The sequence below is a fragment of the Chelmon rostratus genome, chromosome 6 (genome assembly GCF_017976325.1).
Source record: "Chelmon rostratus isolate fCheRos1 chromosome 6, fCheRos1.pri, whole genome shotgun sequence".
In the NCBI taxonomy this organism is placed as follows: domain Eukaryota; kingdom Metazoa; phylum Chordata; class Actinopteri; order Chaetodontiformes; family Chaetodontidae; genus Chelmon; species Chelmon rostratus.
Window position 1 is genome coordinate 27442877 of NC_055663.1, and position 22804 is coordinate 27465680.

The window sequence follows — 22804 nt, forward strand, 5'->3', positions numbered from 1 at the left end:
AATAGCAAGTTAAATTCTTATTTTTAGAGTACATAAGTAGAAAACAAAACGAAGTTCTAAATTGCCCGTTTCAGAGCATTACTATATTATAACCTGTTTTATATGATTTTATTCCATCAGCATTAATTATAACTGGAATTTTGCAGCTGGCTGAGCTTGAGCTAAATTTAGCCTCTTTACAAAGTGTTGGTTACTTTAGCCTTTAAGACTGAATCATATTTTTTAAAAGATGATAAAATCTTAATCCGCAAATAAACCAGAAACTATAGCTGTCAAACGACAAATGGCATGGACAGCATTTGTGCCTTATAAATGGACTTTTATCAGGTATTTTGGATACGGCTGCAAGCAGAAAAGACATAACTAACTCAATCAGCACATCTACATCTGCAATGGCTATGGTCGTGCTTTCACAATGCTATTCTACAGCACAAACCTTAGGGAGGTTTTTGTTGTTGTCATTTGTTAATGTTTGTCATTCGTTTGTGCATAATAACTTGTGTCTAATTGTTTGTTAACTTCTACTACAATGTTCCAAAAAGGTATTTTCCACAATCACCCAACCTAAACCCAGTTGAGATGAGTAAAGAAACAGCCAAGAAGAGCTCAGGATACATGGGAACGCCTTCAAGCCTGTTTGAAAATCACTTCTTGTGACGACCTCATGAAACTGTTAACCACATGTGTTCTTTTATAGTTTTGATTGTTAGCAGTATTCATGAACAATGTAGAAAAGCTCTATAGGTGTTTTTACCTTCATAGCTGTGCAAAGGTGAACAAAGTGTAACAGGAACTTGGGTGTTCAGAATCAAGAACAGTCCATTAATCACACAATCTTTTTTTTTTTTATTAGAAATAGCATTAGCTGTACACTGCACTGTGCACTGTGCACCATAAACATAAGAAAGCATTTTTCCCCTCTCCCATTTTTTTGGTTGAGGGACAAAATAGCATAGCAGAAATCCAGTTATCAAAATTCTATGTACACGTAAAAGCGAAGGTCTTTTGTGGAAAAAAAAACATGGAGGAAGACTTGTGATTTCTCTCGTTGATATAGTCCGACTGTGACGGTTTTGATCCTACATCATAGTCCATACTGATCAATCATCCAGGCCCGGCGACTCTCCTTGTTGTATTCTCGATGCTATTCTGATGGCTTCCTCCAGGGAAGGCTGATCACTGAGCTACAGAGGAAAAAGGAAAACAATGTTTGCAATTCAAACTCCTGATCGACACACTGATAACCACTGTTAATCGATCACTACGCCTGATGTAATCCATTTACTCTGCCACCTTAAAGACAATACCCACCTGACCGTGACTGACTGTAACGCTGCTGAATTTTACTGATGACTGTCACAAGGTGGTAAAAGAGTGTTTGCTTGTAATTAACATGACAGAAAGAGCAGAAGGGGGTAAATGATGACAGTGTTTTTCAGGACAGACAAGGAGTCCTTAGACCTGCAACCTTTGATGTGATCACGGCCCCTCAGGGAGTCTGGGCATGAGTCAAATTTAAATTTAATATTACAGTCTAACATGTAGTTGAAATACATTGATTTTTGAAGAGGTGAAAGATTATCAATGTCTCATTGTTTGCCATTACATAATTACCTACCAATGGAACACTCTTTTGATAATAATAACCGCAAATTGTTTTTACAACATTGGCTTCTGGTGCTGGTGGTCATCGTGAATTTGGATTACATGTAAATTCACACATCCTGTGGTGGCTAAATTTTGGTTTAGTTTGAACCATAATCAATGCCCCAGCAGGAGAGCATCAACACCTACACCTCCTGAGTTGAACCCCACCTACATTAAAGAAATGTATGTTAAGTCACTATCTGTCACAGAATAAGGTAACACAACGGTGATTGAGATTATGGCTCTCTGATGAAAGTCCTTGCATTTGCAGTATTACGTTCCTGCATAAAAAGTTACTGTCAATGCAAACCGAACATTTCCTGCTGCTGCACCTTCACATTATCAGCATTTAACTGGCAAAACATGAGTTGACTTATTGTGAAGGAGTCACAGGAAATGCAATATGTGAAGAATTCTGTGACCTTTAGCATTAAACCACAGCATTTCTGGTACCAACAGTAACTACAGGTATCACCAAATTAACCAGGACTGAAATCTTTCAACTTAAGCGTTTAAGCAAATAGCTTAACAGGGTGGGATCTGGAAAGGGATTACTTGGGCGGAGGGGAAGGGGGGGGGGGAATTTAAGTACCCTCCTCCTGACTGAAACTCCTGTCAGTATCATATAACAACACAACACTGAGAGTAGTTTTCAGCAAAAACAAAGTGAACTAACAAATTCACAGATTGGAACTCACCCCACCAGTCTATTCACTCCTATGGTGTCGGTCTACCAACCTGCACAGCAATGTGAGTGCCGTTGGAGGTGGCCAGTAATGTGACAGGATGAATGTCATCCTGGTCTTGGCTGTAGGCTGCCTCCTCCACCGTTTGGAACGAGGCCATGTCGGGTGTCATGATGGCCACCTGAGGGAGACAGAAAACATTGTAAAAAAATTAACCAACTGCTTTGGTCTTGCGACACAAATCAATTAGAGGCCATTGAGGAGGTTCGGCAGAGATTTGGTTGTGCACAATGAAGGGCTGAATGTCCAACAACCAGGCTAAAAATGGGCATGATGCCTGAAAGAGACTCTTGGTCAGGTTTGTAATGTAAAAAAATAAGTAAAAATATCTGGTCTTAGAAAGTACATTTCTTTGTGAAGGTACTATGACACAGTAAGTTCTTTGTCTTTTTTTTGTCAGCTCACATAATGAAGTTATGCATTAACACATCACAAGACAATGAATGAAAGACCTCTGTGCAAGAACAAAAAGTTACTCTAACATCTTTGTTCAGTCTACAAAACAAAACGTGTTTACCTGTTCATCTGAGCCGTCTGTTGTTACCATGGTAACCGAGTGAGCACCTTGTGTTGCCAGTTCGTGGGCTGGGATGGTTATGGTTGTGCCTTCTTGGGTTACCATAGTTATTGTGCCACCCATTGCTTGCAAGTCTGCTTCAGAGATACTGACCTGTGAGACAATGCATTCAGTTTCACTGCGGCACAAGAGGACCTAAATCTTATCTCTCATCCGCTTTAATTCCTTTGTTGTTTGACCACAAAAATACAAACAATACATACAGACACAAGCTTGAAATGGCAAAAAGGTTGCAGCCGAGAGTTGGGCTACTGGGCTTGTGATTAAAATGTCACCATGGGGCTGAGGGATATTCACAAAATCAAATATCACAATATTATGCATGTCTTTGCAAACCGGTGTAGTTGCAGTTTACAATCATATCCGATCAGACTCATATATGTTGTGAAGACTCTGAAGGAATTTAATAGAAGGTATAAAAAGTATTTTTTTGGAGAAATGGAAGTTCTCACTATATTTATATGTATGATTCCAGTAAATAATTTCCAGAGAGAAACATGCTGTCTTCACTTGGAGACTATTTTTACAGACAAGCACAGAGGACTGATAGAGAACTTCATCACATGGTGCAACGACAATCACCTAAAGCTCAATATCAGCACAACCAATGAGCTTGTGGTGGACTACAATGACTCTATTATGGTTATTGCTGCATTTTTAAACAGTAAAATGTGCATGCTTCACACACATCTTCAAGCCATCTGCACACAGGATCCATACAATCAGCACACTTTCAAGATGAACGCCAAAGATATGTGTCACTAATTCAGTATCTGACCAAATGTGAAATATGGTCACAATCTCGCTGTCTGTTCCTGAGTTATGGTGTTGAAATAATGGCCAGAAAAATAGTTGTTGTTTCTGCAGAACATTATGATTCGACCTTTTGGATGTAAAGTGTCATCACTTCATCATTTTATCCTATAAGACATGTGTGTAAAGTTTTGCCATACTTAGTGTATTAATTCTTGGGTTATGGCCAAAAACGTCACCACCAAAATCTAATCAGCTCATCTTTGAGTCCAAGAGGACATCTGTGCCAAATTTGAAGAAACTTTCTGCAGGCATTTCTCGGAGAAAAAGAGATAATTTAAATCTGAGGATGAGCTTTATCTTTTAGGTGGCCTCACATCTGCTTGGGCTCTTACTGTTATTGGTAGGCCGATTTGAAGCTGTTCGCCCATACACTTCTATAACACACACTTCTTTAGGCATCAACCGTTATCCATTACCTGCTGTTGTGTTCCGTCCTCCTGTGTTACCAAGGCAACATGCTGCTGACCAACCATGTCTGAGTTCTCCACAGGAACCTGCTCTGAGCCGGAGTCCTCTGCCTCAACCACTGCTGTCGTGTAGCTGACATTAGGGTCATCAATGGCATCTGAATTGAGAGCGATAGATTTTGTTCGTCAGCATTTCAGATAATGCTACTCCACGTTATACACATGTAACTTCATGCTATTCATTTAAATACGGTGTATATAATGTGCACATTTTCACATTGTGCACTTCATGTTATATTTAGTTCACGTTCATATTTTTGTTTTATTCACCATTTCTGTTTAGTATGTTGCAGTAGTGTTAGAATTATTGTTTGTGGGTTATTTTATGCTTTTTCATTTTCACCAATCATATTTATGTTCTAGTGTTTGTTTGTTTGTTAATTAATTACCAAAAAATCCCACTTATTATCATGTATGACATGTGTTTTTGCAAGTTATCAATTAGTGTCTGATTAATACCGATTATTTTATCAATATCAATTCATTTGTCAATGATGACGATTACTTGTTTGTTCCACAAAATATCAGAAAAGAGTGAAAAATGCCAGTTATCATTTCACAGCCACCGGTCATGTATTCGGATTGCTGTCGAATACAACACAGAAAAGCATCAAATTCTCACAATGATAACAATGATAATAGCTATTCAAAATTGTTGCAGATGTATTTTCTTATATTCACCTGCTGGGGGTTCAAAGTAGGCCTCCTGCTCCTCCTCGATGGGCTCTGTGTCGTTGTGGGCTGTGCGTTTGTGCATGGCCAGTGTTGAGATCTGCTTGTATGTTTTCCCACAATGGTTGCAGTTATAAGGTTTGCAGGGTGTGTGAACCACATGGTGTTTGTAAAGGCTGGAGTATTCTGTGAAACGCTTTTCACAGCCAGGCACTGTGCAGACATATGGTTTCTCTCCTGGAGAAGCAAAAAAAGAAGTTAGACAATAAGCCAAGGTTTTCATTTCATTTCTAATATTAGAAGCTGTCCTTCAGCAATGCTTAAGTGCTTTGTACAAATTCCTTCTTGTAAACATTTTTTTTAGAAACACACACTGAAATCGAAACGTGAATGAATATTCTTTTGTGTAAACTTCTCACAAAGCTGTACAACAACTCAAGAATTACCATCTGCTGACTGTGATCTAAAAGGACTCACCAGTGTGTATCCTCATATGGTTCTTGTAGTTGGTGGCACTGGCAAATGACCGTCCACAGCTTGGTTCAGAGCAGTAGTACGGCCGCTCCCCAGTGTGTGTTCGGATGTGAACTTTGCGGATGTTGGAGGTGGTGAATGACCTGCCGCAGCCTTCGACCGGGCATTTAAAAGGCTTCTCTCCTGTAGACAAGAAATAGGATGTCAGGGATTAACGGCTAACCCATCATTCCAGGCTGAAGTACTTTCAAAATGCATGGTATGGGGCTGTTCGTATTTCTGCTGTGACCAGTTTTAGTGTAAATATAATCAACTTGAACTCGACTGTGAGTTGATTTTAGTGTTTGACTTTACACATACTGGCATATTCTGTGAAATAGTGTTAATCACCCTATAAACCACATCTCCCTTTTTAAATAACCAATCGCATTAAAACTGCAAAAATCGTGTTTTTAAAAATACACACATCCACAAACAAAACCTTGCAATTTATTCATCTTCCTCTGGATGGAGGCACCGCACCCCAGTCTGTGGTCTTTTAGAAACCACTGGTGCATGACTCTGGCCTGGCCAGTTTTGACCAAAATAACATGATTTCAGTTTTGAACGCTCAGTCACTTCAGTGTTAAACAAACGGAGCACCTTCTCCCACAGGCTGCTACAGCTCCGCTGTCGAAGGGACAGATACAGGAAATCTTTCCTGCCACATGCCATTACACTGTACAATAACAGCTAAAAAAAAAAAAAAAACACGACTGTTTGCTACTTTTGATATTGTAATTATTATGTATATATTTTACTGCTTGCTATTTTGATATTTTATTCTGTATAGTTTGTTCTTTATCGTCCTATTTAACAAATTTTCACTTTTTTCACTGTGTTATGCTTACAGTCACGGTACACTTTATTCTCTACACGCTGCCATTTGCTGTAGATATTCTTTTTTGTGCAATACTTTTTCAGTACTACTGTTTACTATTTTGCTATTTTATTATTATGCATATAATGTTTTTACTGCTCGTTATTTTGATATTTTATTATGTATAGATTGCGCTTTATAGTCTTATTTCAGAATTTTTAACTTATTTCACTGTGTGTAATGCTGCTACTGCACTGCAATTTCCCAGCTTGGGACAAAGACAGACAGACAGACAGTCAGTCAGTCAGTCAGTCAGTCAGTCAGTCAGTCAGTCAGTCAGTCTGTCAGTCAGTCAGTCTGTCTGTCTGTCTGTCTGTCTGTCAAACAGCCTTGAGGCCACGCCAGTGAAGCATTTATGAGACACTTGAACGCCCTTTCAGGCATATAACACAACAAAGTTATGATTGATCCCGGGTGTGGTTGTGTACCTGTATGAGTCCTTGTGTGCTTTTGAAGGTCGCCAGACGTTTTGAAGGACTTGCAGCAGTTCAGCTCTTGACATCTATATGGCTTCTCCCCTGTATGTGTGCGTGAGTGACTCTTCAGTCCATACCCTGAAATCAGCAGAAAACAGAGATTGAGAGACTTGACATTAATACCTTTATTTTTCATTTGTCATAGCCGCAAAAGAGCAAACCTGGTCTGATTTTGTTCAAAATTCAATCATTAATTTGTCAAGAAGATCATGATAGTAATTAAAGTATTTTCATTAGTGTTCAATCACAAGAATTCCAAAGTACTCAGATCGTTCTGATGTAGGCTGGATCTCTTTTTACTAAAAAAACAACATTCCAATGTGTAAATCATTAAAAAAAAAAACCTAAATGGCTGTAAAGTTAAAGAGACAGCTCTGTGACAAATAACTGAATTCTCCCCAGCTACCTGTTGCAAACTTCCTCCCACAGCCAGGATAGTCACAGACATACGGTTTATCTCCAGTGTGGGAGCGCTCGTGTACCTGCAGACACAAACAAAACTGTGTAGCAGTGAGGCAGCAAAAGCAAACAAGCAAGCTAACAACATCATAGGAAGATGCTGTAAGGGAATAATATTGTCTTCCCACACTTGTGTAGGCACCAGCAAAGCAACACAGCGAAACTTTCTTTTTTTTGCATGAACACACGAACGTGCACACACAACCACAAAGCACCCACGCCTACCTTGAGATGGTGGGCAGTGGTGTAAAGCTTTCCACAGCCCTCGTATTCACAGCGGAAAGACTTCTCTCCTACATTTGAGGCCCTTCCTTGCCTGTTGTCTTGACCCTGTAACACAATCTGGAAGATAAATGAATTTGGACTCCGCTGTTAATCCTGGACGCAGGATGAAAAGCCATGGAGCAGGTTCCCCAGGGGAGGAAATAAATAAAAAAAATAAAAATTAGAAATACTCTACCCTCATGTGGACACCATTGTCTGCTTCCACTCTGCCGTAGGAGCCCAAGGGGTTCTCGATATTCTCCACCTGACAAGCAGCACAAAAGGACACTTCCTATTATAGTATATGCTGTCAGAATTATAACATTTCCAAACAAGGAAAATATAAGAAAAAGACACACACAGGTATGTTATCTAGATTTGCAAAAAGGTTACACAAGATAAACCATAAAGAAAATACTTTAATATGTAATGTATGCAATATAGAAATGTCAATACAGTCCATATTAGCATATATTTCCCAAAGGATATACTGAATATATATGAAAAGTAAAAAAGCACTAAGAAGGAGTCCACTGTTACTTGGATTGCAGTAAAGAATTAATAGATTATTCCAAATGAAAGATATTAAAAACCGAAAACACAAGTACATCGAGACATTACTGGGGAAAAAACAAGCAAAAAAAAAAAGAACAGAATTTCCAGCTTTTGATCTTGATTCTGTCACGACACGTTTGACAGATCCGTGCCGCACCAGTCCACTCATGCAGTGTGTTTACCTTGGTGGTGTACTGTTCCAGCACGCTGATGGTCTCGGGGTCCATGGCCGTGGCCTCGGCCTGCAGGTCTGCGATGGTGCCGTCAGCCTGGATGGCCAGGATGGTGTTGGACTGGGGCATGTGAACTGTGTGGTGGATGTAGGCGGTGCTGCCATCCTCCAGCTGCACCTCCTGCAGACCACTCTGGTCATATGCATCTGTACAGGAACAAGGAGAAGGATCTTCATGTAGAGAAACTGAATGAGGAAAATGGGCTCAGGTCCAACGTGATGAGGATGGTTTCCTACACAAGTGTAGTCAAACTTACTGTTTATGAATCAAGTTTTTAAAAGAATTATTACTGTTCTATACACGTATAAGTCTGTTAAACTTGTTTGAGCATTTTTAAATTCCCATAAATAAATAGACAAACGAGCATATTTCAAAACACTGTGTAGGGTTAAACATTGGGTTTTGGTGCCAGTCCATCAGAAATGCCACAAAGATCAGTTTCTATACTCAGAGAAATAGAGCCGAGCTGAATGCAGCCACAAGCCACTGTATGTGGCATTTAAAGAAAAGTGTGTCGCACGTTCATAAACACGCTCCAATGTCCACAAACTGACTCGCAGGATAACCTTTGACTCAAATTAACAAGGTGCTGGTACACTTCTTTTACTACTACAAACGAGAAAGAGAAAAGAAGCAGAGGCAGACTGGATCAAAGCAGGTAAACAAAAACATTAAATTACTACTCCACACAGTTTATTCTCTCTTTCCTCTCGTTTTGAGGTGTGTGTGTTTTAACTTTGTAATGTAACTGAAAATAAATCCGAACTCTTCATCATAGATTTGGAGAATGAATTGAATATAACTGACTGATGAAACATTAGTATTTGAAGGTTAATCCTAATACAGTGATGACTAATTCAGTACAATCACTGAATTTAGACACCAAGACACTTGAAGAAAGAGATGAGAAAAGAACTTAAAAATCTCTGAGAAAATTAGTCTCTTCAGTGTTAAACATTATTTTTACCTTTGGGTGTGTGAATGTAGGCTGTTGTTCCATCTTCTAGTTGAACTGCTTGACCGTCTTCAAGCTGTAAACTGTCCCCTCCTACAACAGAAAAAAAAAATCAGGCACAATGACTCCACCAACAATAACCTCTACTCAGCATGTGTTTCTGGATATCTGTATGTATGCTTTAAGTCCTATAAGATGCCATTAGCTCATCCAGAAGAAATACAAAGACATTTCTGCTGGCTGGTATTTCAGTATACAGCGGTGTACAATACAAATACATTTATATATAAACACTATTATTCTCTCTGTCCTGAGACTCTGCAGCGATTTGTGTTTTACCTGTTTTGGGCATCGACACGTGCTGAACGTAGGCAGCAGAGCCGTCCTCCAGCTGGATCACCTGGCCGTCCATGATCTGTCCATCCGAAAAGGAAGCTTTGGAGTCGTGTTGGATGTACGCAGTGGATCCATCTGCGAGCGTAACTGCCTGCAGGCTCACTGTGTCCATGCTCTCCATCTGATCACCATCTGGGAAATGATTTGACAATGACGAGACTTTAAAAGTAAGATCATGTTGCAAGATCACCATGTTATGTCTGCACATGGCAACTCTGAAGTGAGGTCTCATGCTTTAAAATACACACTGTACGCTCAGGTTTACCTGCATGAATGGGCTACATGATCATCTCATAGCTTTTCCAAAGGGGCAAGGGAGGATAAAGATCTCAAAACGATAAATACAATACAGACTTTCTCTGAACACAGAACTCACTCACTGGAATTTCTCTTCTAATTGGGCAACTAAAGCAAATTCAAAAGTGTCTTAATACTGTACTTCTATATGACTGATCATGTCGCATCATTTCCCAGGTTTGTCTAAAAATGTCTAGAGGAAGACATTTGATGAACAATGTTTCCTCTATGAGACAATCGTAGTCATCTCCTCACTTTACTAGTGGTCATCTGTATCTAAATACACTTTCACAGTTACTATTTATGTATGGTGTAATAATATAATAATAATAATAAATATTATGTATATGGAACTTCAGTATTTACTAAGTGCTTTACAAAGAGCCAGGCTTAAGACAATAAAGCAGATAATAACTCTATTCTTTTACATTTCTTTTACATAACCCATATTCTTTATTGTATGAGGGAACGGAACAAAAATCCAGTTGTAATATGATGAAAACAGAGCCATGTTTCATCGTTTCCCCTGAATCACATTCATTATTCACAACACAAAATTGCCATTTATCATTTAAGGAAAGTTGCCTCATTATCAGAAGATTAGATTGACCTGAAGAAAATAAAAGTGATGAAAATGCTTATGAAATTAATAGTGGAAGTGATGAAATGTGTGTGAATTGAAAAATAAGAGGGGTAATTTGTCAACTGATTTGAAAAAACTTGATTGACATTTTTCATTTCTAGGTGTTGCTCTGATAATCAGTAGGGCTGTGTTACTGTCTACCACTCATCATTCACAATACCTGACTGACATTCATCGTTTACAGCAAGCAATTTGTCATTTCCGCCCTAAATGTCAATCAAAAACCACACCCACCGGCTTACTAACCTATTTTTTGTCTCTCAGCTTGCAGGCCCAACAAAACCAAGTATCAGCCTCCGGGGCTTAAAAGTGTAGCCAAAAAAACTGCAGTTCCTCAAATGGCCACTTGAGGCTGGCTCCAAAAGTGAGTCAATATCTATAAACCCCCACAATAAAATGTCCAACTTTACAGCAGAAATAAACAATTTTCCTGTTCATGACAACTGTACGCACTTGTTTAAATTAAATTAAGGCTTAAAGTTATTATTATGGTAAGTAATTATGGGCATATATCTGGTCTGAGTTACCGGTTTTGGATTAGCTGAGGGCTTGGTGGAGTCAGGCAGTGCCAAGATGGCGACAGCCGGAGCCTCTGTCACTGAGCTTCACAATGGCTCTACAGAAACTTGTGGGTGACATCATGGACACTATGTCCCTGGTTTACACAGTCTGGGGATAAAACGTAGCAGAACATTCATTTAAAGAGAAACGGTGGGGCACTGAACAACCTGTAGTGTTTGCACAAGCTTACTGTCTTAATACATCACGATTTCCATGTCGCTGCTGATTGGGCAAAGCCTGACACACCAAGCAAACAAAAAAAGAAATCATATCTCACACGTGTGTACCTATACCATTTCAAGGAAACATTTTGCTCGACGAGGAAACAGTAGCAAAAAAGTGCACAATTTCCAGACTGAATGTGCCTGTGAGCTTTTATTTTGACATGGCAGCAACAAATCAAAATCTTGACCAGTTAGTGGTGGGGCATGGATTTTGATTGAAATTTTGGGGCAGAAATTAAAAAAAACTTGCTTGTTGCAAATGATGAATGTCAGTTGGGTATTGTAAATGATGAACAGCAGACAGGAACACAGCCCAGCAGACCAACAGAGCAACACTGTTTCCAATCAAATGTCAGTCAAGTTTATCAAATCAGCTGACAATTTATCACTCTATTTTTTAATTCACATGTATTTCATCACTTCCACTATTTATTGTGTAAGCATTTTCATCGCTTTCATTTTCTTCAATTACATTTAGTTTTTCCCACCATCGAGGCAGCAAATTTTGTGTTGTGAATGAACAATGATAAATCTAAAATTGGAAAAGTGATGAAACACAGCTCTGTTGGCATCATATCATGACTATTTAGTCAAATCCCTTCATATTTTATCACTCCATTTTTCCTTTCACATCCATTGTTACCCCTCTATTTTTCAGTCCACATGCATTTTCATTACCTTCAATAATAATAATTTACTTTAACCCCTCATATGATAATAGATGCACATAATGTATAGTATTCTAGTTATCTATAGCATCCTGTACTTTATTTTTTCATGGGATCAATGATGTGTGTCTTGCTTACCCAACAATGTCTTTTTTACCTTTCACTAATTGTGAAATAAAACAACAAAATAATTTTGTCAGTTGTTTGCGAGCTCACCTGCCACAGTCACTGCCTCCGTCAGACAGAGAGTGACCGGCTGCCCATCTGCATCATGAAACTCTGCCATTCCCTGGGAGTCCCGGTTTATCTGGGCCAAGAGCATGCTTTAGCTGCTGGAGAGGCACACGCAGGAGACACATTTAGGACTTAAAACTGGTGTCCACAGGTCAGTATTAAACACAGAGACACAGTGACACAAGCACTGAGGATGGAGATAATTGGAAGGACGTGACAGCTAGTGATGCACTGATGATGGATAGTCACTTGGCAGATGATGAGGTTTAGCCAGCATACATACATTACTTTCAAGGCCAAGCTAACACAAGAGGAGGCCCAGGGAACAAGTACAATGTAGTTTTTCTTTGCTGAAATACATGAGCCTAGAATGCTTTGCATTAACTTGATTACATGAATTTGATTACAACATACAAGCACAAAAATGAAATAGTGAAGGTCCAAGAATTAGACTTTAACACTGCCACCACTTCAAGCCAGGGCCTCAAATTAATGAAATAAAGCATAATCTACTTTAAGGCCCCTATCATGTCAGTTAGTGTGTTTTTGTGGTGCATATTCCCAAATAAAATTTCTATTAAAATGTATAAAAACAGACTTAACCTAAAGGTCTGAGGGCTCTGGAGCTCTGTGGACCGCAGGGCATTTCTTATCTGGTAATCTAGCCTTGTTTTCCTCATTTGACACATAGGGGCTAGCTGCATTTGACTGGCATGAATGCTACTTGCCAAAATATGTTCCAGCTATACACACGACCATTTGTGGACTTATTCAAGTAGGAGTAAGATAATGTTGTAATTTAGTTTTTGAGCATATGAGTGCTCACTACCTATATGGGCTCTTATTTAACATAACGTGACTGTCAACGGTGCTGTTTTTGGCGCTTGCTAATTTGAATATAGCACTTGGGGCTAGCTAGCTAAAATGTAATTTAGCACAACTATGACTTGTCACATTTGTCACTCTTAAATTTTAAACGTTGTCTAACAAGTGTACTAAACCGGCTCTGCTGTGAGCCTTATACAGGTCAGTTAGCACACTGGCAGTGTGTTTGGATGGTTCAACACTGTAGTTACAGCCGCCGAAACGATAACGTTGTCATAACGGAGTGGGGTGATTAGCCAACATGCTAACAGCACTGCTAACTACGCCAACCAACGCTGTCACGACTTTTTAGCGATTAGCAAACTGGTTCTCGAAAACTGTCTTTTACAAGAATGCAGCTAGTTGAAGTTTACACGTAAAGTCTAAGCTTACTCGGTGACAGCTGGAGGGCTAGCTAGCTGTCCCCATGAAGCTTCCAACCGCGATCGTCTAACTAACGACGCAGTTCGGAAACAAGAACGGGGAATCCGTGAGCTAATTAATGATAACATAAGCATTTTGACTCGGTGGATGTCAATTTTATTTTAAGGAAAAGCAGTATTTTCCATTTTTCTTCTGATTCCCTGCCGCTGCCTGTCACTCCCTCTCGGAGACATGGCTGTGGGAATAATGCATACTGGGTAAAAACCAATTTATATACTAACCTCCGAAATTTTCCAACAATTCCTCCTGTTCGACCACCATGCACCAGTGCAGGAAACGCTCCGCGATGTCCACACACCGGGAGCGTGAATGACAGCACAATCCTCCCGGCGATGTACCGCCTCTTCGCAATTCAAACACGGTGATTGGTTGGACCGATCACAGATCCGACTCCCATTCGTCAGCTACGTCCTGTTCGAGACTGGCTTGATGTTATTCAGCCTCCCGGGCCCCTGACAGACGCCATTCCGCGTCGGTTTTCGTATTGTTTCGGGCTTTTGACTGAAAATGCACTGCGTCGGCGAAGAAAATAAATATTTAAGCTTCAATATAAGACGACAGGCAACCGAGACTGTGGATTCCAGGCCACGTAGTCCCTCGGGATGTTGTCAGATTTGTTTTTCAGCAACATAAACAGCGATGCGTGGAAACATTTGTCGGCATCCATGTTGAAAACAAGGTCGTGTGGGAAAAAAAGGGGGAATCTGGGCAATGCAGTGAAGAGAGGCTCTGAGGGAAGAAATGTCCAGCTGACGGCAATACAGACTACACAGAGCATCACAACCAAAATAAGAAACCCACAGCAGCTCCCAAAACGTCCCATACAGGATTTCAATTCATGAATACATACAAAACAGATAGATAGATAGATTCTAATGGCAGCCTGTGTCACAGCAGCCAGTCACATCAATCACAAAACATAACAACCACGAGGAGAAAGAAATATGCCAACTAAAGCTAAAATGAAATTATTCTAAATGAAAACAATTAAATACAGAGTGATATATGATCAAACTAGGCCATAACTCTTATAGACTGTATACAACAGAGTCTGGCAATATGCTGTATTGGTAGGCCGATTGCAAGTCTAGTATACTGTATTGAACTATTGGTGCTTCACTGGAATTGCACAGATGGTTATTGAGAATAACTGAGCCATACACTGAATATAAAACATGCCTATATGTAATGTAAAGGTGTGCAATAACAATGATAAGCTTCATTTAATAAGCACCTTACAGTAAAAAAAAATGCAGCTCTGATTTATTCTACAGAAAATAAATGACGGAAAACAATTAAGATTTGAAGTAACAACAACATATTAATATATGATATATGACATACTCGCGAAATATTTTTTGCATAATTATATTGTAAAAATTCAGGGATTATCACTGATATAATAATAATAACTAATTTTACACACAGTATTTGGAAGCAACATCTTGAGAAGACCACCCAGAATAAACATTTGGGCAAAACAAACATTAATTAACATTAATTAAGCTTTTTGACTTGTTCTTTATGAATGATTAGACCTGTCAGTATTTTTGGAAAAGAGCAATCAATTCATTCAAATGACAGGAACATCCTGGTGTTTCACGTTCAGATTTTTGTTTTTCCCTAAAGGTGTCAAGAATTAATAAAGTGACTTGGCCTGTTTGTTCCAGTGATTTCGTGCAGGTTGAAGCTGAAAACCGACACAAAAACATGATGACACCGCCAAAGTAAAAGCACTAATTCTGTGCTTCTTCTTTTTATTAAGGCCTGCATCTTAAATTACTCCACGCAACAAGGCATCGTAGCAGGAAAGGAACCGTAAATACGGTTGTCTGGGGCTACTATAATATTCTTTTTATCTTATCTTGATCTTATCTATCAAAGCTTTCAAGCCTTCAGATGTTTTGTCCTCTGTCATAAAAGCGTTTCTCCGTTTGCTGGTTTTGTTGGACTGGTTTTAGGTTTTATTTTGAAAGTTTTGACCGGAAGTCGTACCGTTAACCTTTCTGACTTGACTGCCTCCACGGCACCGACCATGGTGGGGTTGTCTCCTCCCCTCCACTGACCCGGAGTCATCATCGGGGATTCCTCGTTAGGCTCAGCTGAGTACAGACACACACCCGCCGTCATGTTCACGGGGATGCGGACGGAGAACCGGGGGGACTCGGGGGTCCCGGATGCTGCGGCTCTGAGGCAACAGAGGAGGCTGAAACAGGCGATCCAGTTCCTGCATAAAGACTCAGCTGATCTGCTGCCTCTGGACGGACTGAAGAAGCTCGGGACATCCAAGCAGGGGGTGTGCCTCTTCTAATAGGCCTTATATTACAGCGCCGCGGTCATGGACGCGTTTTTGGGTTGATGCCTTGACCAGATTACTCGCTTAATCACAGGAGGTTAAAGTAATGAAGTTATAGTGATGGGAGGGTCACTGCAATGATTTATTATTTTAAATCATAGCCCATTATGTTCCCTATATAATATACTGTAGCTAAAAGGAGAAAATAAAATGGCTCATGAACACAAAGGAAGAACACTAGGTGTTAAATAGAAAAAATAGAAATAAACTTATCTATAAGGTCACAATGGCAGCATTATTATACATTACTGAATTGTGCATAAGCCCCACAGGGATGACATTTTTTAACAATATAGTTTTTATTATTATTGCAGCAGCCACATCATATTCTCCAGAAGCGCCTGCTGGAGGCCAAACTGTCCCGGGGCAGGATGAGCATGTGTGGAGTGACCCCGAACAATGGAGGGCTCCTTCTGAGTTGTCGTCACATAAATTCACATGAGGATGAGGAAGAGGAGGAGGAGGATTTCATCTACGTGCCCTGCAAGGTGAGCCTGTACAAGAACGTCCAAGCCTTTTAAAACACAAAGACCTGCTTTGAGCTCTTTGCACACCTTCTGTGTGTTCACAGTGTTTAGGACAACAGGTGAATGTGCTGATTGACACCGGCTGCAAACTGAACCTGATGTCCACGCTAACCGTGCAGAGATTTGGGTGAGATGTATTTACTTTCTGTCCATTTCACCTGCATCAGGTCGCCTTCAGTGTTCAGCGACTAACGTTTTGTTTCTGGTGAAGTTTGAAAGAACTGGTCGAGGAGAACAAAAGGGAGGCGGGTGGCTTTCCTTTTCAGCGGAAGCTTTGCATTGACGGACAAATCAAAGGACTCGGCCTGGCCGTCGGAGAACTCAGAATAATGTGCTCCTTTGCTGTAGTAGGTAAGGAGGAAGAATAAGGCATTAAAAGGTTAAAGGTTGCATTGACTTATGAAACGTTTTAATGTATTTTGTATTTCTGCCACTTGCATGTGTTTGCAGAATCTAACAGGCCCCTGATGTCTCTGGGTAACAAGACATTAAAGTCACTCAAGGTGAGTCATCTACTTTCCAGGAGGAACATTTAAAGATCGTCAGCAACAGAGTGATGTAAATACTTGAGAGACAGGCATTACTAAAAGTCCATAAATTGCTGCAAGAGGAAAGGCTGTGCTGTCACCGGCCTGTGTGTGACATGTTGGCATCTGTTTTTGCAGTGTGTAATTGACACTGACAAGCAGATGTTGGTGTTCGGGACAAACGTGAGGGAGCAAGTTCAGTTTGCCAAGAAGCCGTTCAATGAAAGGTAAGCTCTGATCCGCTTTAACAGAGTGTTTGCTGAGTGTGCACACGCATAAAACGCTTCTCGCGGTGCAGATTTTATCGTGTGGACACGTTTGCTTTGTGCACAAAATGCAGCTTTGGGACAGTCGTGCGCTTCAGGCTGACTCTGCGTGCTGTTGGGTGAGAGCACGCTGGACTGTTCATCCACAGAAATACTGCAAAACAGCTCAAAAAGTTATCACACGTCAGAACTTATAACAGTTTTTTTTTAATCACAAAATACGTTTTAAAGTAGATTTATGTTTGGAAATGTTCCTACAAAACAAAAAAACACCGGCTCCATCTTCTTTTTTTTTTCCAAATATTTTTATTGAAAACAATTTTACATTTTACCTTGTTTTGTTTTGTTTTGTAACTAAATAAATGCATATATGCACACATATGCACACACATACATATACAAACAAAAAAACATTAAATGAAAAAGCACTCTCTAAACAGAGTGTAGAAAAAAATGAACAAACCACATCCATCCACCCCCCAAACCCACCCCACCAGGTCCCCACGACCAGTACCTGCTAATGGTTACTTGAATATAATTAAATGCAAAACAACAGGCACACATTCAATCGGACAGTACCTCTAAATTTGTGAAATACGAAATAAAGGGTTGCCATTTAAAGAAAAACTTGTCAGTACAACCTCTCAGCGTGTATTTAATTTTCTCAAGTTTTAAAAAAAACATGGTGTCAGTAAGCCAGCGGGAAATGGACGGGCATTTAGTAGACTTCCAATGCAACAATAAAACCCGTCTTGCTTATAAAGATGTATAAGCTATAATATCTTTTTGCATAGAGTTTAGTACAAGTGAGGCATCAGGAACCCCAAATATGGCAATCAGAGGGCAAGGCTGCAAATTTACTCCAAGAACAGTGGACATACTAGTAAAGTAGCCAGTCCAGAAACCATTGAGATCAGGGCAAAGAAAAAACATGTGACTAAGGTGACAAGGAGAGCGATGACATTTGTCGCATTTGTCTTCAACTTCTGGATATAATTCAGAGAGTCTTGACTTGGAAAAATGGACCCTGTATAGAACCTTGAATTGGATAAGTCCAAGACGAGCACAAGAGGTGGTAGACCGTATCCTATCTATAGCATGTTCCCAGACCTCATCATTTAATTGTAATCCCAATTCTCCTTCCCATGCATTCTTAATTTTAATAACTGACTGACTGTTTGATGTCAAAATGAGGTTGTATATATACGAAATCATTCCTCTCTGATGTGGAGCACGTGAAAGCGAGCCTTCCCAAGGCTGCTCTGCAGGAATGAAAGGGAAGTTAGGGAAACGTTTGGAAACAAAATCACGAATTTGGAGATAACCAAACATATGAGTAGCAGGAAGGTCAAACCTAGATGACAACTGGCTCCATCTTCACCAGCTGCGACGTTTAAGTGAAACTTGCACATAAATGCATCAATAATTCTAACACAGTTATATAATAACTATTTTTCTGAAATGGGCCATTCTGCATAACGTGTACTTTTACTTTAGTAAAATTTGGAATGCATGACTTTCACTTGTAATAGAGTGTTTCTGCACTCTTGTATTCATACTTCCCTTAAGTAAAATATCAAAATACTTCTTCCAATACTGGGCAATGGACACAGTGATGGAAACCAAATATTCTACAGAGTAAAGTTCTCTCTGCTTCTTCTTGTCTTCTTTCTGCACAACAGTTACGACTTCAGCGACCAGTGATGCTGACTTCTCTTCCCCAACCACGCGGTGACCGAAAGCAGTCGTATTATTTCCTCTTACAACTAGACGCCTCAGTGGCAGAACTTCCGACTTCTCACCTCATAAATTCTCACTTTCTCTCTGTCTGTTACCTATTTTTACACGAGGGCAGCGGTTTGCACGGCAGCTGCTCCCACAAACAGCTCCTCACGGTGCAGCACAGGCAACGAATAGCATTGTTGTAGCCTTCATGTTTTAGCTGTCGCTGCAGTGGTGCGTGTTGTGCAGCTGCTAGCAAATTATTAACACAAGTTGTAGTGCTGTAGACTTCAAGATTCTGATAGAATTGTGATTTATCGCTCTTGTGATACAAATACGTTTCGTTCTGCCAGACGTAGTATTCTACATTTATAGCTGGAAATCAGCGTTGGAGAACAAAAGTGTAGCTGATTAACTTAGCACAGAGCAACAGTTTATATACTGTATTTTATAATGTTGTAAATGTATTTTCTAGTCCAAAACATGTACTCCCAGGTCAAAAAGTAGTTTAGTGTAGTAGAAATGTAATTTAAGGACAGAAACTTCATTACCAGTATATATATATATATATATATATATATATATATATATATATATACTTTCTGTGCTTAATTTCAAGTTTTTTTGACATATACTTTTAAAAGTGTACTTCTAAATGAATAGTCATTAACTTCTACTTAAATGTATTAAAAATGAATATACTAATTCTGCAATACTTAAAGTGGTATTTCAAAGTACTTTTGTGTGTGTACTTTAAAAAAGTGTACTTCATTGTAAGTGTAGTATAAATTGTACTTTTAAGACATGTACTAAATTACAAATACTTTTAATACTTATTTTCAAGTCCTTTGTAAAAAAAAGAACTATCAACATGCTTAGTTGAAGTGTACTTTAATTTCATTTCATTTGAAGTATATTTAAGTGTATTTCCAACACATTGGTGATATAATCCAGTTGTACTGCAAGTGTGTTTTGATGCTCCTGAATCCTGATGTTCACTGGTGGACTTCAGTTCATTTTAAGCATACTCGAGTACACTTAAAGGATAACTTTCGTTTTTTACAACCTGGACTTTATTTGTAGCATTAAATACGACCATTTACTCACCCAGACAACTTTGGTGGCATTTGGAGTCGTTTTGAAGAAATTAGCCCCAGAGGAGCGGCGCGTATATCCGTATAATGCGAGTACTCGGGGCATCCATGCGCAGCCTCTATATAACGCATAATCTGCAGAAACTCGTTCATATTCCAATATTTAGTTATGATATGCTGGTGCTATTCCCCTCTGAGCCCGTGGTGGCATGTTATCAACATCTAGCGTCTCTAGACAACTACCTCTGACGTGGATGATGTCATTACCGAACGCCGGGCGCTGCAAGCAGCCAGCCACAACACGGCTGACTCTGCGGCGGTCGGCTACGAATACGCAATAACGAACCATAGCTGTGCCAAACTACAGCTAAACTAGCCGACCGCCGGCTCAGAGGGGAATAGCACCAGCATATCAGAACAACCTTACAAATAAGGTCCAGGTTGTAAAAAACGAAAGTTATCCTTTAAGTATACTTGAAGGCCACAAAAAAGCACAAAAAGTATGATTTAAGTATAATATTCTTCACCTGGGTTTGCATTCAGGTCACTGCCTTTCAGTGTTTACAAAATGATAGTGACACTTGTTTTATCCTGTGACTGTAGCCAAGTGCAGCACTGAAGCTCAAATAAAAGCTCAAATGACATGAAAGTTTTGGTGTTTTTTTTTTGTTTTGTTTTTTTTTTTTGCATAATGTTTCACAGGACATGTAGCACTTTGGAAAATCACGCATACATAACTGGCCTGTGTGCTATTTTATCTGAGAGCCATTTCTGAGAGTGGGCCAGCCAAAGGTAGCCTGACACAATTAAAGCCGTTAATGAGAAGTCAAACAGAAGCAGGATCCTGAATCACCAGCAGGGATCGTTTCTCACTCCTGCACGACGGCACTGAGAGCAGCTTTAACCGCTCCGCTGACCTATGACTGTGCCATGGCGACTGGGCCGTTACAGCAGTGTTTGGTGACGCTCCCCGCTCAGCTGATTGGCAGGTGAACAGCCCCTCCAGTGGCCATGAAGTAGACTGACTCAGTCTCCATGGAAACCAGCATCAACAGTGAGGCGAGGCTGTCGTCTGCAGCTGACTGTGAAGAAACTGCAGGTAATGTAGCCACTCACTTTATCTGTGTGCTAACTGTCAGATCACAGAGAAACAACAAGAGGAGTCGTGGACATAACAGCGTTTCCTGTTTTTACCAGTCAGAGGAGGATACACTTTAAACGTGTGTGCAGAAAGCGATAAACATTGGTGGCAGACTGTTTTAAGTCCTCGGGTAGACTAAAAGTGAGATTAACGTAGTAAAACACGTTTTAACATAGCATTTTAAGAGCAGCCAAAAGTAGTAGAACTAAAGTAAATCACTACATAGAGATGGGCTGGCCTGCATAACTTGATTTTTAGTTTAGTAACTTTTTTGTTAATGTTAATGTTAAGTTTTAGAACTTTATTTATCACTTTAATATATTCACTTCTTGTTACAGAAAGTATAGATGTTTCAACAGAGTAGATTAAACCTTTCAGAAGAACTACGTGTAATGCTAAAACTGTAAATGTATTTAATCTTTCTGTGCACAAAACAAGCAGATATTTTTAGTGTTTCTGTGTTTGTAGATTTATCAAATTTCCATGTCGATGAAACATTTCCATGTCAATTAATCTATACGCTTGGCTATAACATGATGCAAAAACCACAAAAAATGACAGAATGTGTTTTTTTCTTGACTTTATTGCAGCACAGGGATGACATCCAGGCAGATGGCGGCCTCCGAGGCTGCGCTCATTCCACTCTTTCTGGGCGAACGGAGATGCAACGTCACTTTTGCCGTGGAAAGCTCTGAGATGATGAGAGCTGTTCTGGGGTCAGTGAAACGGCTGCTGATCCAGACGCTGCTGACAAAGGCTTCGCTCAGGGACTCTCTCTTCAACATCATGACATTCTCAGGCAAGGTGAGAATGGACTGACTGAATTTACAGAAATGATGAACTCATCTTTCTTTATTTCTGCAGGAACTTATATAACATTTAATTGTAAAATTGCCCTGATGTGTTGTTCCTGTGACACAGTTACAGTCATTTGTCACTTCTGAGCTGAATGCACTATATAATATAAAGCATATTTCTATTTTAATTCCAGGAGGTCATTATTATTGTTTTTACCTGCACCCCACCTGTTCCTTAAAGTGACTGATTTTTCTCTCCTCTTCACAGTTGACCTGCTGGTCCCACCACATGCTCCCCTGTGCTCCTGACACAGTGTACATGGCTCTTTCCTGGATTCACTCCATCAGCTGCAGCCCTGGCAGGGACCTCCTGGCCGCCCTGAGTGTGGCCCTCACTGATCCCGCCTGCGATGCCATCCACCTGCTCTGCACGGACCTCTCCGACCATCCGGAGGCCGTGCTGACAGCCCTGCCCGCTCTGGCTGCTGTGAGGCCTGTGAACATCTTCTACCTGCAAGACTCTGGCCACCAGCTGGACAGGAACACTGTGGACTACCTGCAGCGTCTGACACAGACCACAAGAGGGAGCTGTTATGTGATTCCAGTTGGTTTGAATGGAGTGCTGGAAAAGGTATGACTGGATTTATTGGGCAACCAAACAAGCCTGGAAAAAAATGGATTGTTTAAATATTGAAAGACTCTATTGAGCCACAAGACAGGACATTTCCTCTTTCTCTGACCCTCTTGTCCCTCTCAGTGAGGATAAATCACATGATCAAATCC

The 22804-nt window shown here is 40.1% G+C and overlaps 2 protein-coding genes across 5 annotated transcripts; one reads left to right on the forward strand and one right to left on the reverse strand.

The window, feature by feature from the left end:
* Positions 1-755: 755 nt before the first annotated feature.
* On the reverse strand, positions 756-13938 carry znf143b (zinc finger protein 143b). Of its 4 annotated transcripts, none has more exons than XM_041938733.1 (15): positions 13813-13938; positions 12266-12381; positions 9600-9788; positions 9273-9353; positions 8255-8451; positions 7714-7782; positions 7479-7595; positions 7201-7276; positions 6747-6872; positions 5403-5582; positions 4935-5162; positions 4203-4351; positions 2911-3063; positions 2346-2514; positions 756-1184 (listed from the first exon to the last, which is right to left on the reverse strand). In XM_041938733.1, the coding sequence occupies exons 2-14, from the start codon at positions 12369-12371 to the stop codon at positions 2365-2367; spliced, it is 1821 nt and encodes a 606-aa protein (XP_041794667.1). In that variant the 5' UTR covers positions 12372-12381; positions 13813-13938; the 3' UTR covers positions 756-1184; positions 2346-2364. The 4 variants fall into 4 exon arrangements, with proteins under 4 accessions (XP_041794667.1, XP_041794666.1, XP_041794665.1 ...); XM_041938732.1 differs by having other exon boundaries at positions 760-1184; positions 2386-2514; positions 7479-7583; XM_041938731.1 differs by having other exon boundaries at positions 760-1184; positions 2386-2514; positions 12266-12378; positions 13813-13887.
* A 1772-nt stretch (positions 13939-15710) lies between these two features.
* LOC121608489 (nuclear receptor-interacting protein 3-like) lies at positions 15711-19407 on the forward strand. The gene is made up of 7 exons (XM_041939780.1): positions 15711-15887; positions 16262-16435; positions 16519-16601; positions 16686-16825; positions 16925-16977; positions 17140-17228; positions 18950-19407. The coding sequence occupies exons 1-7, from the start codon at positions 15720-15722 to the stop codon at positions 18969-18971; spliced, it is 729 nt and encodes a 242-aa protein (XP_041795714.1). The 5' UTR covers positions 15711-15719; the 3' UTR covers positions 18972-19407.
* The last annotated feature ends 3397 nt before the right edge of the window (positions 19408-22804 follow it).